At 36.8% G+C, this 23,440-nt stretch overlaps 1 protein-coding gene across 1 annotated transcript; it reads left to right on the forward strand.

Annotated features, from left to right (window-relative positions):
* LOC109822570 lies at positions 19,815–21,252 on the forward strand. The gene is made up of 3 exons (XM_020388785.1): positions 19,815–20,110; positions 20,145–20,692; positions 20,773–21,252. The coding sequence occupies exons 1-3, from the start codon at positions 20,005–20,007 to the stop codon at positions 21,070–21,072; spliced, it is 954 nt and encodes a 317-aa protein (XP_020244374.1). The 5' UTR covers positions 19,815–20,004; the 3' UTR covers positions 21,073–21,252.

The following is a 23,440-nucleotide window of genomic DNA, read 5'->3' on the forward strand; positions in this document are numbered from 1 at the left end:
ATAACTCCTTATTATTAATAAACTCTATTTTGAAGTTATATCTTATATAACTTTATATTATATACTTTATATAATAATTCTCCCAATATATCCAGTCCATAAACTCTTAGGGTGTGACCTCGTAGGACCCAATTATAATAGCAATGAACTTTATAACATAAAGTCCATAAATCATAGTTGGCTTCTAGCAAAGCACTATGACTACCTAAAATAACCGGATTGTAAATCTCCATTAAATGTCCCATTCCATAATTAGTAATTACACATTCGATTAAAGGATACAATTCCTTCAATCTCCCACTTGTCCTTGAAACAAGTGTGCAATGTTAAAATTCCTTTGTCACTTAATGTCTTATTTGACTATATGATGAAACTCATCTTTATCGCCAAATATGTTTCTTGAACTCTTGAGATCGAACTGTTAGTACAAATGATTACTAATAATCCATCTGAGCATGGCCATGCGTTTTTCACAGTTCTCACTCTTCAAGTGGTCGAGACACCGTTCCTTTCCAAATGTATCATGGTATACATGGAATAGGATGACATATTCAATCTTGTAAGACTATATCTCCCACTCAACTTTTGGCAATCCCAATCACTACTTTTATAACTGCCTGTTACGGTCAGTGTTTAGCAGCGTCAAAGACATACCAGCAGTCAAATGATGACTATATCATACTCATGTCTAAGGAACTCACTAATCATGAATAATCCTAGAACTCTGCAGAAAGAACCCGAAGAGTTCTATGATAGGTCTGTCCGATATGTATCACCATACATACCTATGTAATCGATTAGACATCTCCATGTCCCTATAACACATGAAACCCGGTGTTATCAATCAATCTCACAATATGGTCTTGAATAAGTCATTTGTATCCTAGTTAATGACTCAGACCATGAACAACTAATAATTTTATAATATCAGTTCACTTAATGGGGTTTCATTTACCAAAACAGTTTTGATGAGCCCATTTGATAATTATTAAATTATTCGGATACTTTATCTAATCCCAAGCAGTGATTAAATAATAATATGATACTCATATATATAAATCAAGCATAAATGTCTGTAATAACGAAAATATTTCAAAATATTTCTCCAATGTGTCTGAGCCCTTTGGCCCGAGTGTGACTATCATGCTTGGGCCTAGGCAAGGGCTTGGTCAAAGGATCTGCAATGTTGTCGTCAGTGTGCACTTTGCACATCCTCACGTCTCCTCTATCAACATAGTGTCTGATCAAGTGGTACTTTCGTTGGACGTGTCTAGATCTGGAGCTAGAGCTAGGTTCCTTGGCTTGAGCAATGGCGCCATTGTTGTCACAATAGACGTCAATTGCTCTAGAAGTGCTAGGAACAACACCGAGCTCAGCTATGAACTGTCTAATCCAGACCGCCTCCTTAGCTGCTTCACTAGCAGCAATGTACTCTGCTTCCGTTGTAGAATCTGCTATTGTCCCTTGCTTTGAGCTCTTCCAACTGACGGCTCCTCCATTCAGAATGAAGACATATCCAGACTGAGATTCAAAATCATCTTTATCTGTCTGGAAACTCGCATCAGTGTAGCCCTTGACGATCAGCTCGTCATCACCTCCATACACTAAGGCATTATCCTTAGTTCTTCTCAAGTACTTTAGAATGTTCTTGGTTGCACACCAATGTGCCTCTCCAGGGTTTGATTGGTATCTGCTGCACATACTCAAAGCGTGCGCAACATCTGGGCGAGTACAAGTCATAGCATACATGATGGATCCTATGGCTGAGGCATAGGGAATCCTACTCATTTTCTCAATTTCACCTGGTGTTTTAGGACACTGGCTTTTACTGAGACGTAAGCCATGTTGCATAGGAAGGAATCCTTTCTTAGAATTCACCATATTAAATCTAGCAAGGACCTTATCTATATAAGTTCCTTGACTTAGACCAATAAGCCTCTTAGACCTATCTCTATAGATCTTAATGCCTAATATGTACTCTGCCTCTCCTAGATCCTTCATTGAGAAATACTTCTTAAGCCATTCCTTGACTGTCTCCAGCATAGGAATATCATTTCCAATGAGTAATATGTCATCCACATATAGAACCAGGAAGGCCACTTTGCTCCCACTAAACTTCTTGTAAACACATGGCTCTTCTTCGCATCTGATGAAATCAAACTTTTTGACCACTTCATCAAAACGAAGATTCCAACTCCTGGATGCTTGCTTAAGTCCATAGATAGACTTCTTAAGCTTGCATACTTTCCTAGGATTCTCTGGATCCTCAAAACCTTCTGGTTGCATCATGTATACATTTTCTTCTAAATATCCATTTAGAAAAGCGGTCTTGACATCCATTTGCCATATCTCATAATCATAATAAGCGGCAATTGCTAGGATTATCCTAATGGACCTGATCATAACAACCGGTGAGAACGTTTCATCATAGTCAATACCATGAACTTGTCTAAATCCTTTGGCAACTAATCTTGCCTTGTAGACAGAAACATTTCCATCCTTGTCTGTCTTGATCTTGAAGACCCATTTGCATCCAATGGGTTTTACCCCATCAGGCAAATCTATCAAGTCCCATACTTGATTCTCAGACATGGAGTCCATTTCGGATTTCATGGCTTCAAGCCATTTTTCGGAGTCGGGGTTCGCCATTGCTTGTTTATAGGTAGCAGGCTCATCATTCTCTAAAAGTAGAACGTCAATGCTAGCATTCAAGACGAAATCCTCATATCGTCTAGGTTGCCGCCTTGGCCTGTTTGATCTCCAAAGTGGTCCAACAGCTGGAGAGACTTTAGCAGGAGGATTGACCACATCAGTATGTGGGACCTCGGGTGCTTCATCTACCTGAGGAATTGCATCTTGAATATGGGTGGTTTCCCTTTGAGAAGGTACGCCTCCAAAATCAAGTTCCTCTGTGACATCTTCTATGTCCTCATGCTGTAGGGTTTGTTGCTCAGGTTGAATCTCATCAAGCTGAACATTTCTCCCACTTGACTTCTTGGAAAAGAAATCCTTTTCCAAAAAGACACTATCCCGAGCAACAAACACCTTGTTCTCAACGGGATTGTAGAAATTATAACCCCTCGTTTCCTTGGGGTAACCTGTAGGCGTCGAAAAATGCCTATAGGTATCCACACACAGCTCGAGACGGAGAGAAGATGGGAAGAATCAATGAATGCATATTTGATGGCCGAAAAAAATGAAAAGTTAGGTACCTGGAAGAAGTATAAGTTCAGGGAAGCAGGTACCAGCGTATAGACAGGTGATATGTCCTACCACTGAAATTTCCTTTCTTGAGAGGTCATTTCTGGAACTAGTATTGCACTGACTTCTTAGATGTTATTCCCTACTAGTGAAATCCCCTCAAGGATCTAAGGATCTAAGGAGCTAGCTTTACAATCCCTTATCATGGATGGATGCGATGCTCCAGTTTTGTACAAGTGCTATAATAGATGTATGATGACATTTGCTTTATCTTTTAATTCTCTCACTATGATATTTGCAACTGTCTACTTTTGGTTTTGAACCCTCAAACCTTGAAAATTTGTTGCTTAGAATAAGCCCTTGCCTTGGTGGTTAAGTGGCTTATTGATTCTTATGACCTGTATGAAGCCTATTTTTCCAAACGAATACCCCTGTGCATTTGCCTATAAACTCCTATGGCTGTGACTATCACATAACTCAATTTACAATGTGAGCCTTTTTAGTTGTCAACTGCAAACGACAACAAAGACTTTCATCCTTGTACTCGAGAACGCCAACCCGTAATGAGAATAATTTGGTCTCCTGAATATGGAGAAAAGGCGGTGTACTCCATAAAGCATCCTTGGTGAGCTATGGGTCTTTTAAATAGAATTGTTTGAGGAGCAAATGTAAATCAGTGACAGTTGTTCCGGTCAAGATCATAAATAAAAGTTACATATGCTTCATTTATCCATGATTCGTCCTACATTTCCACAGCTGGCTTTGGAAGACTCCTTTGTAGCTTGTTTTTGCTTCTTATGGGCTTCTTTTAGTATATAATATTTTGAATGCCGCTTATGTTCTTATTATTGTTTAGAATTTGAATGCATAAATTATGGTGAGATTTTAACTTCCTGATTGGAATACTGGTTGATGTTTTTGGTCAATGAGTCATCAACTTAGATAGTTGATGACTCACCAATAATGAGTTCTATGTTGGAAATATTTGATTTCAAAGATGTGACCTTGTGGAAAATATTTAAGGAAAGTTCTGCTTGAACTAAGAGCAATCTGACTTGGTAGTAGAGTTCCTCGTTTCATCACAGGCTTTGTTGTACACAGAGATTAGGCTATATTGGAAACAAGCAACACTAGCTATTCATTTTGTATTTGTTATGATACTGATGTTTGAAATTCCCTTCTTGAGGGTCACTTCCTAGATATCCCCTTCTTATTATCTGAGGCAGCAATATAAAAACCAACAAATGCATCCTTCTCTCTCTTGACATCTCTGTGATCCGTTGGAAATGTGGTATGTCTCAGTTCAGTTTTAAGCCTTTGACATTTTTCTTGTTATCAAGGACATGCTTTATGTGTGTTTCCCATTCATTTCATTTACTTTGTTGGGGATGCTTTTACTTCAGTAATAGTTATTCAATAACTGCACTGATTTGATAATCGTCTCCATATGAGAATAAAAGGATTGTACTTATTGTAGATCATTTTCTAATTCTAGACTAATGCATAAAATCAAAAGATATATTAAACTATTTATCTATCATGAAAGGTGACAGCATTGCATCTCAAAAAGGCACAATTCTGTGTATTTTTAATAATCTGCATTACTGCAAACATGAAATACAATCTGATTATTAAACATGTCAACACTTGCGGCTTTTCTTTATTATTCACATTGCCTTCATGCAGTTTCTAAGATATCTGATCAGTGATTTAAATTTTACATTCAGGTGAAAACCCTGCTTCGAATTAAAAGTGCGGATCGGCAAATGTGGCTTCTCACCTGTACATTTTTACTGACGGCAACTGTAAATCTCATGTTGTTTTCATTTAAGGCCAAAAATCTCTTTTTAGCAATCTGAAGATTCCGCAATGATTAGCATTGCAGTCATGATATTGCCAGTGTCAGTGAGTGGTTATATTGTCCACACTTTCATTCTTTGAACAAATGGTAGTGCAGAAATTTTACGTTTGGTTAGATATCTCGTACACTTTTTTGTCTGTGGGTGTTTAAGGATGACAGAATCGTTATGGGGCTATTTGGCATGCTGCAATTGTAAATGCAGATTGCATGCAGAAAATTTGCAGGCGACAGTTATTATAGAAATTAGCTCCCAGTCTTATCATTTGCATATTTGCACTTTGTTGTAGGAAATGTGTTTCCAAATGCAAATTCAGTGTTGTTGTTGGATTTGCATCTTTTGTTACAAGAAATTCCATTACAATTCAAATTTATTCTGGTGGAAGTTTAAAGTCTTACAGTTTGCGCGTTGGACTTCACTAGCTTGATGACATGACATTAAGTTTTTAAACTTTTTATTCTTATTTTATAAATTGCAGCTTAGTTGCAGTGAAATTGGGTGCTGTAAATATTGTATATGTTTAAAAATAGAAATCTAATTACATTTCTGAAAATAGCAATTAGGTTGCAGTAGTTGATAGATATTATTTGTTATTGCAAATTTATTTCTGTCACTTAACACTCCTACGTTGGGGTGGTTCGTCCCTCGCATTTTGGATAATCACAAGAAACTGCCTTTGTACAGTGTATTTTCTTTCTTATTTCTTCTGTCGTAAGTTGTAACAATAGCTTAAAACAGGTGAGAATCTTAAGATATTCTCCAGGAATGAAGTTTCAGTAGCTTTGTTACTTTTTCAGGGATTAATGAGTATTATATGTCATATGAGGAAATTCATTTAATGTACACAGCCTGTTTTTGGCATCGTGGGAAACTTGCTGGTATGCTATTAACATTTGAACTCATTTGATGTCAAAATGGAGTTATCCATCTGTTTTATATAATTTTCTAAATAAATCCATTCATATTTTTTTTCTAAAAATAGACCCTCTTGAGTTTTATTTACAAAAATAGACCTATTTTATCTTAATTCGGTTTCTAAATAGTGAGGCAGTCCCGACTATTTAGAAGGTTGTAAACCCCCAATTATAACCATAAACCCTAACATTTTATGTACTAAATAGTCGGGGTTGACAACCCGATTATTTAGAAACCGAATTAAGACAAAATTGGTCGATTTTTGTAAAAAAAACTCAAGGGGATCTATTTTTAGAAAAAAAAAATGAATGAGTTTGTTTAGAAAATTTCTTCTTTATATAAATGCATCAGGTTTCATGTTTAATGCCTAAAAGAGAATAGCATGTTAACACACTGAAATATTAGGAAATCTCTCTTTTAACATATTGACGTTGTATAACTACTACGTCGTAGATACGATAATGGGGAGATAAATCCCTTTTGGCATCAGGGTGTCCGAGTGTTACTAAATGACGTTTAGGGGGGGTTAGTCATCTAGAACTTAAAACTGGAACTGAGATAATTTGTGGGATAAATTTTTAATGTGTTAGTCACATAGAACTAGGAAATGAGATATTTTTTTATAGTGTTAGTCAAGAAGAACTTTTGTAGAACTAGAACTGTATTATTTTTTTGGTGCGTTAGTCAAGTAGAATTCTACTAGAATTAGAATTAGGATAATTGGTCATAATTATCCCACAAATTATACTACCTATATATATAACCATAAGTTCTCCTCTCTCAAATTATCCCACACATTGGAAAGAATACAATTGGGAAAAAAAAGTAAAACGATTGGGAAAAAAAAGTGAAACGTCGCCTCCCTCCCTTTTGGTTAAAATTTCTCTGCCATGAAGTCAATCATCCGTTCATTTTTCTGTCTTTACTTTGTTTTTGTGATGATTAGATCTTTTATTATTATCTTCAAGATGTATTACTTTATTGATAGCTTTTTGACGTTTAAATTATTTTATTATTATTTGTTTGATCTAAGTTTTCTCTCCACAACAGTGGTTTAGGTTAAGACTATAGTGTTGGTGGGTTAGTGCTAAAGATATGCGGGCTATTTATGTTTTTTTTATAAGTTAGAAAGCAACTTTGCGATCACATTGATGATTAGATGTTGAATGGTTAATGGTGATATCTATTATTATTAAATCGGCACAGTAAATTGATTGGGATATTTATAGTTCATCTGTCGATCATCTGTTTAGCGGCCACGGATGATTCCTGTATACATTTCATTTATTTGCTGATTTGGTTTCAGCGATCATGATGAGATTGGTTCAAAGGGTTAACGGCTGAAAAATGCTTATTTTTCTTTCTTTATGATGTTATGACATTTGAACTTCGACATTTATGATCCTCCACTAGAAGTTCCATGAAATGTTGCTGATACAGACGATGACTCCGATAAAGAAGACGAGTTACAGACTCAACGAACAGCTGTAGGAGTTTGGAGAAATTCTATGGCAGATACCATGTGGGATGATAGAAGCCATGTGGGATGATAGAAGTCGAGTCATTCTAGGGATTTAGATTTTTATTTATTTGTAAATTATTTTATTATTTGAGACGAATAGTGATGCTTTATTGCATTATATTTTATAGTTATCACTAGAATTTACTTATCAATATTATATTATTTTTAATATACAATTATTAACAATAGTAATTTATACCCACCATTACCTCCACCAAATTATCCTACCAAATTATGCAACTTCATAATATTATTCATCATTATCCCACCAAATTATCCTATCAAATTATCCCACTTTAAGAATTACCCATCATTGTTCCACTAAATTATCCCAGTGTTAAAAAATTATCCCACTTTACCAATTATCACAGTTCTACTTAAAAAGTTCTAGGTGACTAACCCCCCGGGTGTGACCTCGTAGGACCCAATTATAATAGGAATGAACTTTATAACATAAAGTCCATAAATCATAGTTGGCTTCTAGCAAAGCACTATGACTATCTAAAATAACCGGATTATAAATCTCCATTAAATGTCCCATTCCATAATTAGTAATTGCACATTCGATTAAAGGACACAATTCCTTCATGCATATTCGTTGCTAATTAGCACATTTTATATCATTTTTATACTCTTATTTATCTGTATATATTTTCTATTATTTAAAATTGCTATTCAGATATTTTAATGCGTTTTTAAGGAATTTAATTTTTACTAAAGAAGAGCCCAAAAGATGGCCAATGAGCCAAAAAGCCTAATTTTTAGAGGCTTCAATTAAATCTCCAGCAGTAAATCATGAGCAAGTTGATAATCGATGAGCAAATCTTCTCCTTGAGCAACAAAATAAAGCCAACATATTCACATGTGGGCCCACTAAGAATAACTAAACTCGAATAGAAGACTCCGATTTGGTTTAATGTGGGCCCCGCCGGATAATAAAGAATAGAAATGTTAGGGGCACACCCCCAACCACACCCTCCACCACACCTCCTCTCCCTCTATAGTGCATTGGGCCCCACATCAAATTTTTTAAAAAAATTTGATGTGGGGCCCAATGCACTATAGAGGGAGAGGAGGTGTGGTGGAGGGTGTGGTTTGGGGTGTACCCCTATCACCACTCAATGGAGAAATGATTGTACGTTTACAGAAAAATATTTAATAATAATAACTCATCTTGAAAGCTCTCACCCGCAAGAATTTTATGGTAGAATATTCAAGGTCATGTGTTGGGCTTGCCTCACAGGCACACACGATGTTTTGATACCCACCGTCTAAAGGATAACGCGGAAGTTCCCTCGTCAAACTAAAAAAAAAATCTTGAAAGCTCTCTATATAAAATCATGGATTAATTGTACTTAAATACCATATAGTTGTTGGAATTGTATCTTTGATTCTTTGTATAACTTCATGAGAATTAGATAGAGTTAAAGATCTATCATGATTAGGAGATTGAGTCTCATCATGATTAGAAGTTTAAATCCTATTCTAATTAGGAAGTTAGGATAAAGATAGAGTTTTGGTTTCCCTATATATATTCTTCTATTGTTTGAGGAAAAACCAAGGAGCGGAGAGAGAGAGAGCCAATATTCTTGTAATCTAGGGTTAGCAGAGGGCTTAGTCTGATTCAAGAATATTGTGCAAGAGGTGAGGGTTTCGTGACCTTTATTTGTGCAAAAGATTACAATGTTGGGAGATGGTTTCACAGTTTTTGTCCATTCAAAAGATTGTAAGAAGTGAGTTTTGGAGAGAGTATGAGAGTTGATTATGTATATGAGGTTGAGAGATTGAGAGACGAGAGTTGAGTGGTTCCTCTTGTAGTTCTCCCTGATACGTAGTGAATTTCTCGTATTGTTGCTCCGTGGATGTAGGTCGAAGTTGGTCGACCGAACTTCGTAAATCGTTGTGTTCTTTCTTCTTCTTTCTTTTTCTTCTTGATTGCAGTTGTTTTTATCTTATTAATTGTGAGTTGGCTTCCAAGTTGCAGATATCGTAGAATGCGGGGTGACTAAAATTCCCCAACAATAGTTTCCCCTACTTTGCATATATATACCCCTCACTTATTTTTTGTAGCATTTACATATTCTAAATTTTTAAAACTTGGACTTATATACCCTCACTTGTTTTGACAATGCTTAAATACCTTAAAGTTTTTAAAACTTACACTTAATTTCCTAACAAATTGCACTTAAATATCCTCAATTATGCAAACTTGAGGGTATCTAAGTGCGAATTTTAAAAACTTTAGGATATTTAAGTGCTTTTTTTAAAAAAAACTTTAGAATATTAAAGTGTAAGTTTTAAAGACTTTAGGGAATATAAGTGCTTTCAAAAACAAGTGAGAGTACATAAGTGAAAGATTTAAACAAGTGAGAGTATATAAGTGAAAGTTTTAAACAAGTAAGAGTATATAAGTGAAAGTTTTAAAAACTTTAGGATATATAACTGGTGCCAAAAAAAAGTGAGGGTATATAAGCATAAAATAGAAGAAACTATAAGATATTTAAGTGTAATTAAGCCCATATTTATAGAGGAAGTGGCAATTTTAAACGTGTAAAAATATATTTGAACTAGGGATGTTTGTATCGTTTGAAGTGACTTAGGGTTTGTTTGGTTGATTTCCTAAAAACCAAGAAATGGAAATGAAAAGGTGAAAATATCAAAAAGTGTAATTTCATCCATTTCCATCCTAAAACTCACCCACAACATCCAATAAAATATTATTTTCATCCAACAACTCATCCACAACATCTAATAAATAATTATTTTCATCCAACAACTCATCCATTACATCTAATAAAATATTATTTTCATCAACAACATCACTCAACTCATCTCATCTCATCATTTTAAATCACTCACATCATCCTATAAGATGATGACAACTCATCTCATCTCATTAACATTTTATTTCCACCCATTTCCTCTCAAAAAGCTAGAAAAATGATTTCCTTAAGTGTGTGTCATATCATTCAATAATATAATGACAACTCATCTCATCTCATCTATTTTCTTATTTTTAAGAATGAACCAAACAAAAGAAAACAACCTATTACAGGAAATATGTTTCTTATAATTCATTTTATTATTTTTTTCGCCAACCAAACAACATCAAAACAAGTTTTCTTAAAAAATCACTCACATATCCAATAATAAGGTGACAACTAACATTATCTCATCATTAATTCTTTGATTTCCTTCTTTTTTTAGCCAACCAAACATTCCCAAAACAATTTTTCTTAGAAATAGTTTTCTATTTCTTTGATTCCCTCTTTTTTTAGACAAACAAATAGCCCCTTATATTTGTAAAAGTTTACTAATAGAGATCATTTGTAACATAAGTTAATTATATTTTCTATATGGTTTTTATTGAATCATTATTATTTTGTTTCCTTTTCTTTACAAGTTTCTTCCTAATCCTAACCAAACAACAAAAATAACTTTTTCTTTTCTTTTCTATTTCTTTCCTCTTCTTTTCCTTTTCCTTTTCTTTTCCCTTTCTTTTCCTCAACCAAACATAGCCTTTTTTTAAAAACTTTTTAAGGCAATGTAGGCTGTCAAAAATGACTATTTCTTCCTCATCTATGGTTGACGAGAAAACAGGCAATAGCTCCGAGAGGATGATAAGCACACAGTAACAAAGTAAGTGAGAGCCAAATTAAATCACGTGAGGATTTCTTGAAGTTCAAGAATTGATAACTTTGATTTATTCTATGTACAACACATAAAAAGAGCAGTGACCTGACAAAATTAACCACTCCGTCAAAGTGATTCATGTACTGATTTTACTAACTTATTTGTTATTTTATACAGATATCACTCAAAAAAAAATTAGCTTAAAAGTAGCTATAAAGAAATTTAACATTATTAGCCAAAGGCCATGAATATGCTCTTCCAAATAATTACAGACTCCACAATAAGTCAATAACCCCACATACCTATAATTATGCAACCTAACGCATAACAGCTATATGATGTTAATTAACAACTCAGTGGGGAGGCACTCAATTCCTCAACACATAAACAGCTAATAATTGTAAACCTCTTACCTTCTAAACTAAGCATCTATATGATTAAAAACCACTCTCTTCTATGATCATGATTTCCATGAGTAGAAATATCGCTTATTTTGTGAATTTTTCCGTGGGTCCTACTGGAATAATGCCTAATGAGTTCATAGCCAGAAAAAATAAGAGAACAAATTGTAGTCCGTCATAAATGAAATGAACACTTGCGACTGGACAAACACTAATACAAAACACGATAGTCCAAATGGTTAGAACAATTTGGACAAGTGCAGTTCCAAACGGTTGTAACTGTTTGGACGGACAAAAAAAAAAAAACGTTTGGGCAAAAGCCGTTGAAGATGAGTCTACCCAAATGGCCGCCCAAACGGTGAAAGACCTCACTGTTAGGTCTCATGTTTATGAGCCTACTATCTAATCTAGTTTTGATAATTAACAAACAATTCCTAACAACGTTTGTTGAGTGTTTATATTTGAATGTTAGATATTCTACACAAAAGATCCTCTGTTGGAGGCTGGATGGAATTGAGCGTAAACGATCATATCTATTGGAGGTTGGCGGAATCGAAATGAAGCTTTGCATTTCAAGTTAAGATCCAACATCGCTTCATCCGCAACCAAGACAAGCTATATTGAAGTTTTTCATCTTGGGTATATTAGTTTAGAAAATTTACTTTGTGTGCTTATACTTAAAGCTCAAACTATACACACACATTGCTTTCCGTTTTTATTACTTTCAAGTTTAGCCACATAAATATGAAACAAATGGATATAATCATATACACACACATTTGTTTCATGTTTATATGTGCTTGAAATGATTTCATTCAAATTAATTTTTAACCATTTCAAATCAATGAAATCATGTTTACTATTTCCATTTTTTTTGAAAGATTGCATAATATGTGTATTTTTGATATAATATTGTGTTATTGATTTATGGAGTAAATAATCCTAGTTTACATCTTTTCTTATGTCTATAAATCAATTCAAAAGTTTTCAAAACTTGGTTTAAGTCATTATGTCAAAATCAAGTTTTTAAACGAACACGTATTATTAAGATTTTGCAAATGATGAGTTTTCACAAATGGGAAATGCAATTTAAAAAATTCTTTTTCTAACATGTTCATATTCATGTTTATAAATATTTCTCAAAGTTTCATAATTTTTAGAATTTATTTTTTATTTTTAAAGGGATTCAAAGTTTATTTTTACTGTTCATAACTGACCCTGTGCACGTTATTAGTCGACTGATGAGAATCATCAGTCGACCGACAAAAGTGGCTGGAAAAACACAAAAGTTTCTGCTCAGTCGACTGATGAACCATCAGTCGACTGATGCAGGTTATTAGTTGACTGATAAGTTCATCAGTCGACCGATGACGGATGAGCGGCCTGTAACGGTCAGCTCATCAGTCGACTAATGAACAGTATCAGTCGACTGATGGCCTGTAATGACTAGTTTTCTAGCCTTGCGCAAATTTTGGAATTTTGTCTTTTTCCTTGGTTTCTTCTTGGTTTTGGGGTTTGTTTTGTAATCCTATATATACCCATTGGCTTCTAACTTCTGAACTAACTAAGAAAAATTTTAAAACAAGTTTACAAGGGTTTAAGTTTGTTTCATTGTGTTTTCTAAGTGTTTATGTGAAGAGGTTTTCACAGGAGGAAGAGGAGATCATTCTTTTCGTGTTTGGGCTTCAATTTCATTCTCTCTCACTCTTGTTTTTCAGAGAAGTTTTCTCTAAATTCAATTTCTAGCATTTAACAACACACACACACACACACACGACAACTCACACCACACACGACACACACACCACACAACATATATATATATATATGATATATAATATATATATATATATCATATGTATATATATATATATAATATTATTATGATATATATATATATATAATATATTATATATATATATATATATATATATATATATAATATATATATATTATATATATTATGATATATGAGGAGATTCTTTTCGTGTTTTGGGCTTCAATTTCATGTCTCTCCTCACTCTGTTTTTCAGGAAGTTTTCTCTAAAACTCCTTTCTAGGCTTTACACCACACACACGAGCGCACAGGTCACACACCACCTCACAACACACAACCACACATTCACACATATATATATATTTATATATATATAATATATATATATATATACTAATATATTATATATATATAATATATAATATATTATATATATATACTATATAATATATATATATATATAGTATTATATATTAGTATATATATATATATATATATATATATATATATATATATATATATAATATATATATTATTATTTGTTGATTAACCATTTCATTAAGTTAGATTTCATATTGAGTTTAGTTTTGATTATTGCTCATTATTTACACACACACACACACACACACCTTGAGCTTAAATATTTTCACATATAGTATAATTATTGGGTTGTGGGGTTGTAACATTGAGTGTGAGCTTAATTGAGTTCTCATCTTGTTAGAGAATAAAATAATTTGTATTTGAGCTTATTTGTTGAGAGATCACATTGTAATACACAAGTACACAGAGAGGAGTATGTGGTGAAAGACGGGGTCGATTCCAAGAGGAGTGACGTCGGTAGTAAAGCTTAGGGAGAGGTTATAAATCCGAGCACTTGAGAAAGACGATACGGGCTAGGCCAATACTTAGAGGGTGTGTTGTGGGATTACATTGTGAGTGTTGTAAACGTTTATCGGTGAGGGTTGAAAACCGATTGTGTAGTGTGAGTTATGAATGTTGAAAACCGATTAAGATAGTAGAGATTCTCCTCGAAAGTGAGGAGTGGAGACGTAGGTCGGGAGTGACCGAACTCCATAATCATATTGTTTGTTTGTGATTGTCATTTGCGCACTATCTCATTTGCATATTATGTTCATGTTTATTTCGCCATTGTTTAATTACATATCCTTGCTCATATCTTGTTGAATATCATATTTGCTAGGATATATTGTTAATAAGTTTTTAAATTGATATTAAATCGGATTAGATTAGAAAATACCCTATTCACCCCCCTCTAGAGTAATTTTACTCACTGGAAATTACTCTAATCAATTACCATTAGAAGCTAATTTCCAACTCATATCCCAATAAATTAGTCAAAAATCACATCTTTAATGAATATTAGAACTCACTGGAAGATTTGGGGTGTAAGCTGTCAAATGAGGAATTGTAGGATGTCTAAAAAATTACTACAAATAGCTGATCTCCATCAAATACCGATGATACAAGTTACAATTTGACGGCTTCCAGAAGGTTAATTTAAAAACTTTCACGTAGATAGATGAATGTTACAATCTGACAACCTTCCCAACAACCGATGAAAGCTCTAATTCAACAACCTTCACAATCAACATCGAGAGTTATAATCTGATGACTCTCATAATTTTAAGGAGCTAAGACGAAGGTTACAAGATGACGATCTTTGCAATGCTTTAGCAAAAGAGACTACAAATTGACGGTCTCGTCAAATCAAAACGCAGATATCTCTCAAACCGTAAGAAATTTGGTGAAATAGATGGGAGCAAACCAAACCCTTTGGGTTGGTTTGGTCGGCTCCGTCTCGTCAAGATAGTCGATTTTTATATATAATTCGTTCAATTCCGACTTACGGTTTGAAAGTTATGACATGTTCTTCGCAGTAAGTTATGTTCTGAAGCCCGTCTGCAAGACTGGAGACTTCGCCTAAACATTGGACTTCGCCTGAAGCTCGTCAAGCTTGCCTGAGGCTCGCCTCTGCGTTCCAGAGTCAAGACGCAGAGTTCATATTTGCGTCCCAACAACAAAACACAGGATTCATCGCTGCATTCCAGATCCAAAAGGCAGTGTTCACTACTACGTTTTCAGCTCGAAACGCAGGGTTCGTGGCTATGTTCCAAACTCAAAACGCAGAGTTCATGCTTGCATTCCAAACTCAAAATGCAGAGTTCGTGGCCGCATTCTAGACTCAAAACACAGAGTTCGTGGCTGCGTTTCAGACTCAAAACGCAGAGTTCGTGGCTGCATTTTCAGGCACAAATGCAGAGCCCAATTCTGCGTCCCAGGTCCAGAACGCAGAATTCATGACCAGAACGCAATTCTTGCATTTTACTCGTTCAAACACGAGCTGAACGGTTTCAAAACCGTTTCCCACGATTTGAGGGGATCATCCCCCAATTAAGAGCGGATTAAGGGACGGTTACACCCGAAAACCCCCCTATAAATATCAAAAACTCAACTGAGTTCAGGATCCTTTTCAGATCAATCTTTTGGAGATCGGCACAAGGCTTCTTGGCATAAGAAAGATCTCGGCAATCTTTAGACCTTCGGAGTTGTTCTTGGAGCTTTCATCAACCTTGGCTTACAAACCGATTTTCGGTTAAATCTTCCATAGAGTTATAACTCGCTCAGAGTTCCCTAACTCGTTAAGAGTTCTGTTTAAAGTTACCATGCAAGTTCTCCTCAACATCAAGTCAAGAGGAAAACACCGTGTTCTAATGAGGTGAAGCGTTCGGATCGTCAACGGAAAGCAAGCTCGACACGAACATCGAGGGAGGCATTCCATCGACACCAAGAAGAACCCAGGTTAAACAAAGGAAAAGATCTCCGTTGATTTTTCTCTCTTTTGTAAATCGGGAAACCGATCGAGAAGATTTGTAATTTCTTTTTTTAAGTTTGTTAGAGAGAGATTGCATTGAGAGAATTGTAATTAATTCTTTCTCTAAGTATGTTAGAGGGAATAATACAAATTCAATTCTCCATAACGGGAACATCGACGATGAGGGAGGAGGATGGAGGCGATGAGTGAGAGCGATGCTACAGCCTCCGACCACGACGAGAGCGCCTGCGAAGACGAGGAGAAGGAGGACAAGAGCTCGTCGAAGAAGACGTTGTCGTTGAAGACGGAGATGCGACCGCGATCGGACTTCGAGGGCGTCGATGAGGGAGGTGGAGGGGGGTCGATGAGGAGCGTGAGATTGGGGTTAGGGATTTGAAGAGGACGCAGGGGGTTTTAGACTTTTTAGGGAATTTTTTTGGGGGAGACAGGTTTAGTACAGGGAGAGAACGGAGAAAAAAGAGGTTTTATTTAAAATTTTTTATTAAAACTCCCAAATGGTTTAACCCGTTTGGGAAAACACTCCCAAACGGTGTGCACCATTTGGGCGAAGCGTTTGGGATCTTTTCGTGGCCCAAACGGTTTTGACCATTTGGGTTTTATTAAACCCAAACGGTTTAAACCGTTTGGGCTGTTTTCACTTGTCCAAACGGTTACGAGAACCGTTTGGACGGTCCGGTCTTGTACTAGTGAAAATTAGTGCAGTTGCAACTAGAGCTGCAACCATCACATTTTAAAACGACCCATTCTCAGGCTTCTTACGTACGCTTCAAAGACTTTTATCACGGTGCTGTAATATAACAGTTCTAATTTAGTAGGATTAAACTAACCTTTTTTTTATCAGGATGTTTTGATACCGCAATGGTGTATAACAGTTGCCACTTGCCAGCGGGGGCTTCCTTTTGGAATGGTTGCTGCATTCGGACGTGAACAAAAGAGAACACAAGTGTCAGTTGTTTATTGGGTTAATTGCAGATTGACCAGCTGCACTATGGCTCAATAGTGGAAAGACATACTGTGGTTCAACAGTTGCAGATAAACTCCGTGATAAGTGAAGGTATTTTTTTTATTACTCTTTTACCTTTTAGGAGGTCTATTTGTCCAAAAATAAAGGTTAATTTCACAACACCACTCCACCCCCCCCCCCCCCCCCCCAAAAAAAAAAAAAAAAAAAAAAACAAAAAAAAACAAAAAACTTTAAGGGTTAATTTCACAACACCATTCCACCCCCTAAACTATCCAGTGTCTCAAAAAAAAACCCTTGAAATTTAGCTTATCTCACCTAACCTCCATGTCTGTAATTAACAAATAACTAAATTTTCTTGATAGAGAAAAATTTCATACTGTAGAGGAAGTAGTATGTTGTCTTTAAATGACAAGTGATGAAGTTTGGAAATTTTTCACTTGAAGACATTTTAGTTATTTGAAAATCACATCGGGGGGTTCGGTGAGATAAGTTAAAGTTCATGGCGGTTTTGTGAGACACCCCATACTTTAGGGGAGTTTAGTGAGATAAACAAAGTCCAGGGGGTTATGTGCAATACCCTCTAAGTTTTGTGAAATCAACTCAAAAATAAAATTTCCTTTTCCCTTGAGGGTAAAAGAGTCAGAGAAGCCCTTACTCAGGGATTTATCTGCAGCCACGGAACTAAAGGGGCCTATTCACAATCGGGAAAAAGCACAAGAGGTCCGTGTGCACCTAAATCTTGTTTATTTCCAGACACTTTCCTGCTTAAACGGGGAGATGGATGGTATTGATTTGGTCAAACTCTCAATATTGCTGTGAAATATTATTACCGTGCTACCCCCTCACTTCTCAGAAAAGCCTGAACAATCCTAAATTAAATGATTGAAATTAAAAAAGGAAAAAAGAAAAAAAAGAAAATTTGGCCAAATCTTATTTCCGTTGCACCTTTCTTCAAGTTTCTCAATCTTCTTTGCAATTACTTGCGACAGTACTTGAACTAGGACCAACAATGGCCGCATCAGTTTCTCAAGGGAGTGATAAGGTCTAATTCCAACAATTAATATTTACAGGACAAATTTTTAAAATAGACTCAATGTAATAGTTATTCAATAAAATTAATCCTCTCTAAATTTATTTACAACACGTCAGCACAGTGGGCTAAACTTGGATTGATTTTTAAAAAACAGTAATTACCTACAGCTGGCAACTCTGCTTAATTAGTGAAGATAATTAAGTTCAAAATAGTCTTAGTTGGCGACCACAACTATTTTTCAAATGAAGTTCTAAATAGTCACGGTTGCCGACCACGACAATTTTGAACTATGATCTACTACTAATTAGATGGGATTGACAATCTCATCTAATTAGGTAACTGTTTTTTTTAAATCGATCCAGTCTCAGCCAACAATACCAACAATGCTGACGTGGTTGAAACTGAGCCGGTTTTTTTATAAATAAATTCGAAAAGATTCGAATCCTATCAATAAATATTAAAATAATGAGCCCAAAAAATTATCCAATTTCCAAATTACAGAGTAGATCAATAGCCAAAACACCTCTCAAATTTGAACTCAGAGAACCATCTAAAACCTCAACAGGCCCTCAAATTAATCATCAGTAAAATCCAGTCACTGATGACTGAAAGGTCATCACGGGCAAAAAACAAAGAACAATGGAACCAATCAGGGAGCAATAAATCTGTGCACGCTACCATCCGCGAAAACGGCACTGCCCTCTGCAGAAGCTCAGCAGCGCTCTCATGTCTCTATCAGTAAAACAACAACAGTGTACCTCGTCAATGATGCTCTCCACTGAAACGAAAGAGCCCCCACCTGAACACAGCACATTATTATGTTCACATGTTCTCTATGTACATTTCAATTTTACAGGCTTACAGCAGCACTATATATACTAATCGCTTCTAATTATGACGGGGCTCATGCATGCTTCCCACTAATTTATTTTCTTTACTTATAAAACCATTGCTTAAATGCTCACTTTCTTCCTGTGAATAGGGGGGCATATGATGATTAATGATGGGTGTTGGGCCCATTATTGATGATCCAGTTCCCACTCGCAGATTAATCTCTTTTTTGCAAATACCACCCCCGGACGCTTAAAAATGCAAGTTGAATATCTTCTTGTTGTGATTTTGGTGAATTTATGAAACAAACAGGTAACTTCTCTGATACAGTGATGCACTCGGGTTCTTGCAATTGGCACCTGCAAGCTGAGTGAAGAAAAACAGAAGTTGGAATGTGTCTTCACTCAAGCTATCAGTTTTCAGTTCTTACAGTATACCAAGGTTTTAGCAGATACTACATGCAAATTTGAACTTTTTATTTTGCACAAGGCTGTGTTTGGTACTTTGGTTAGTAGAGGAGCAACTGAAGCTGGAAGTACTCTTACAAATAACATAGCAACTCAAAATTTTGTTAATTCGAAATAGGAGAATCACTACGGGAATAAGATTAAGTAATGTTTTTATCGACAGAAATTTGAACCAAATGATTTTATAAATGCGCATATAACTTCAAAATATTTATCGACTAAAAATACCTGTAAACTTCTGTTGTCGGAACACGCTTTAATCTGAACACAAGAACACTTTCCTAGTTTCAACATAAGTCGTGCTATACCTTTTAGAGTTTATAACATCCAATCAAGTGAACGTATTAAAATTCTAATGTCGTTGAAACCCCCTGAGACTCCAATTAATGCTAACTGAGCACATGCAAAAAGGGGGGAAAAAAGAAGAAGAAGAAGAAAAAGGGATCACTAACATATCATAAGTACTACACGGAGATAAATACCCTATCCATCATGCTCCTCTCACACAAACCATCACTCGTAATTACTTAACATTCCCCTACCTACAATGGCCATCCAAAGAATGGAAGCAGAAGACCAAGAAGCCCTCTTCAGTTCCTCTCCCTGCACCGCTCTCTACTACGTCCAGAGCCCCTCCACTGCCTCCCACGCCAACAGCCTCCACAGCGACGTCGTGGTCCGTGGTCGTCCGCCACCCTTCGTCTGAATCCTCCCTGCTCTCTCCCTTCGAAGCCAACCGCAACCGCGAGGCCTCACGCTGCACATTGTCACGCTACTCCTCCTCCCGCGGCTCCAACAACTCCCATGTCAGCGTCCTCAAGAGCGGAAAGCTCAAAATCGTCAACAAAATTGGAGAAGACGTGGAGTATGATGATGAGGAGCCTCCATTAAGAAGAAATGGGCTCTGGAGGTTCATTGCTTTGGATCCTACCTCTTCTTGCTGCTGCCTCATGTTCCAAATCCTGTGGAGGTTTCTGCTGAGCGTCGGTTTTGCGCTCCTCTTGTTCTTCCTTATAACAAAACCTCCGTCGCCCAAGGTTTCGTTTGAGATTGTAGGGCTGAAACAGTTTAGCCTTAGTGAAGGGCTTGATAACACTGGAGTTGTTACCAATATTTTCTCTAGCAATTGCTCGATAGACATGGTGATTGATAATAATTCGAAGGTGTTCGGACTGCACATTCATCCTCCTAGTTTAGAAATGGCTTTTGGACGCTTAAAACTCACGCAGTCTAAGGTAATAATAACAATTGAATTTGCTGGATAGATTGTGTATTTTCTAATTTGGATACTGATGACGAAGAGATTACATTACAGGGTTCTGAACTGTACGTAGAGAGTAAGAGCTCGTATGTAAAAAGACTACATGTCGGTGTTAAGGATAGACCAGTGTATGGTGCTGGACGACGAATGCAGGATATGCTCGAGTCTGGACAGGGGTTACCGTTGATGGTTCGAGTCAGATCAAGATCAAGTTATCGAGTAGTTTGGAACCTGATCAAGCTGAGGTATCTTCATCATGAAGAGTGCCTTTTGGTTCTGGGTGGCGGTGAGAAGGATAGGAAACAAAACATCCGTATTCACAATAGCACCTGCTCCTCAAATTATCAGAAATGAAGCATATAGACATACATAGAAAATATTATCTTCATGGTATTGTGTGCAGAAGCATTTCTCAAAATAACTCAACTTTGTTATTTGTAAGCATGGAAATGTTAATTGAGATGTATTGGAGATTGCGTATGTATATCCCGCTGAACTACTTCTGAGATTAATGAAGGACAAATTTTTAAAAAAGACCATTTTCTAATGTTAATAAGCAAAATCGACCACTTAGAATTTTATTCAGCCAAATCGACCGCACGGGACTAGTAGTCCCGTGCAGTACTCTGATCTTCCAAAAGCCCCAACGACCTCCTCCTCTCCCCCTCCCACTCCCCCTCCCTCTCCTCCCTCCTCCGCCCTCTCCCTCTCCTCCCTCCTCCCCCACGAGGCCCACCAACTCCCACGCGCCTGCCCCCCGATCCCGCGACCACTGCCCGCCCTCTAACCCCCGTGGTCTCCGCCGCTTTCCTCTTCCGCCTCCTCCCTCCGCACCTCCTCGGGCTCGCAACCTTCCGCATGTCAAACCCTCTTTCACTTCTACCTCCTCGCTCTGGACCCTCTCCCCCTCCCTATCTCCCTCCCCTCCCCTCCCCTCCCTGCTAGACTGTCAAGCTCTCCGCCGCCCTCCTCCGCCCTCCTCCGCCTTAGCCCACGCCCGCCCCCTTCCCTTCGTCGCCCGCCGCCTCAAGCCCTTACCCTCCCCCTCCATCGCCGCCCTGCGCCTATCGCACGCCGAGACCCTCCACGCCGCCTCCGAGGCCCTCCCCCACCTCTTCGAGCTCTCCTCCTTCGACGTCCCCCCGTCGTTCAGGGCTTTGGCTGGATGTCCCTCCCTGGCTGCCACGGCGCCCTCGCCTACTCTCGCTTCCCCGTCGCTCCGGCCCCTTGGGTTTTTTGTTTTTTTGGGAGAACTGCACGGGACTACTAGTCCCGTGCGGTCGATTTTGCTGAATAAAATTCTAAGTGGTCGATTTTGCTTATTAATATTAAAAAATGGTCTTTTTTAAAAATTTGTCCATTAATGAATAATCCAAAGTAATAATAATCCTTTACCTTGGTTTGCAACCTTCTTTGGTTATTGCTTTTTCCTAGCATTCTTGAACTCTGTCGACAAAGATTTGGCATCCTACTATTCAAATCCAAGCGGAAGAAACTCGAGCCTAAATTGCAGTGTACTACTAGTTTGAACAGGACAGAGTGATACTCTCAAAAACTAAATAGTACAGAGGAACATACACATTGTTTAATTATTAACCACAGTAAAATGCAAAAATGCATTCCAAATACACCTCAGGTTAGCAAAAGGGGGAAAAAACTGAAAATCCTGCAATCAATCGCCGATAACCAAGTAATAAAATTAGTTGCTAATCCATAAACATGTCCTGTACCACACCTGTCTGATTATTAGAGCGCATGATTATCTGTTAAAAAGAAGCCAGAGTTCAATTTTGTCATCTCAAGTTTTTGGTCTTCGGCAAAATCTAGGAACTTGATTAGATTGCTTATGCATTCAGTCAGAAACGAATACCAACCAGTACAAACAACTAAGAAAATAAAAAAAGTCACTTCCTTTGAATTTGTCAGATTTCTTCTGTCTATTTCATTATGATAATTAATGGTTTTAAGCATGCTACGCAGGACACATAATTATAACTACCAAAGTACACGAGAGAACTATAAATATTCTTCAGACAGCCATCAACACAAATATGAAGACGAAAAAGGAGGGAGAGAAGTAACGACATTGTGACAAGTGCACCTTATGTTTATGTGACAATTAACGTATCAGTACAACAATCATTAGTCGACAGCACTTTGCTGCTCCCATCGAAGATCGTATGATAAGTGCAGGATGACAGCCTTCTTATGACACAGTTCCATCATCCACACGCATGCTTCTCTTTCCAAATAGAGTACCACAGCTTCTCTCTTCCCACGAGTGTCCATCTCAATATAGCAGGCTCCATTGCTCCTAAGCTCTGGCTTAGTTCTGACAATGGGGATGAGAAGCTCTCTCTTGAGCATGTAGCATGCACGCTCATCACATTGCTCAATAGTTTTATATCCACCATCTAGAAGTATGAGCATTAATTTATGTCCTGAAGTATGCTTCAAATTTACTTTTGGCGCGATACACTCAAACGGTCCACCTTCAAACTAGCTGCAGAAACATGACTCGAGGCGAGAGAATTTTTATAGAAGCTAGATGATGAATGGTTTAGGCTAAAAACATGAAGATCAAAAATTCATGTTTAATGAGAAACATGAATCCACGAGTATATGGAATTTCAAATTAAGCAATACTGAAGAACTATAAGAATTGATCTCAGGTTCATATTCAAGATAAATTGTGGCAAATCTTCATAATTTTAACATATTC

Source organism: Asparagus officinalis, chromosome 8 (genome assembly GCF_001876935.1).
Source record: "Asparagus officinalis chromosome 8, Aspof.V1, whole genome shotgun sequence".
Lineage (NCBI taxonomy): Eukaryota > Viridiplantae > Streptophyta > Magnoliopsida > Asparagales > Asparagaceae > Asparagus > Asparagus officinalis.

Bases quoted from the DNA above. Each gene is read 5' to 3' on its own strand.
- LOC109822570 (XM_020388785.1), top strand. From the start codon at position 20,005: ATGGCCATCCAAAGAATGGAAGCAGAAGACCAAGAAGCCCTCTTCAGT. The intron at 20,111-20,144 runs ACAGCCTCCACA...GGTCCGTGGTCG, and splicing joins CTCCACTGCCTCCCACGCCA to TCCGCCACCCTTCGTCTGAA. The intron at 20,693-20,772 runs GTAATAATAACA...ATTACATTACAG, and splicing joins TAAAACTCACGCAGTCTAAG to GGTTCTGAACTGTACGTAGA.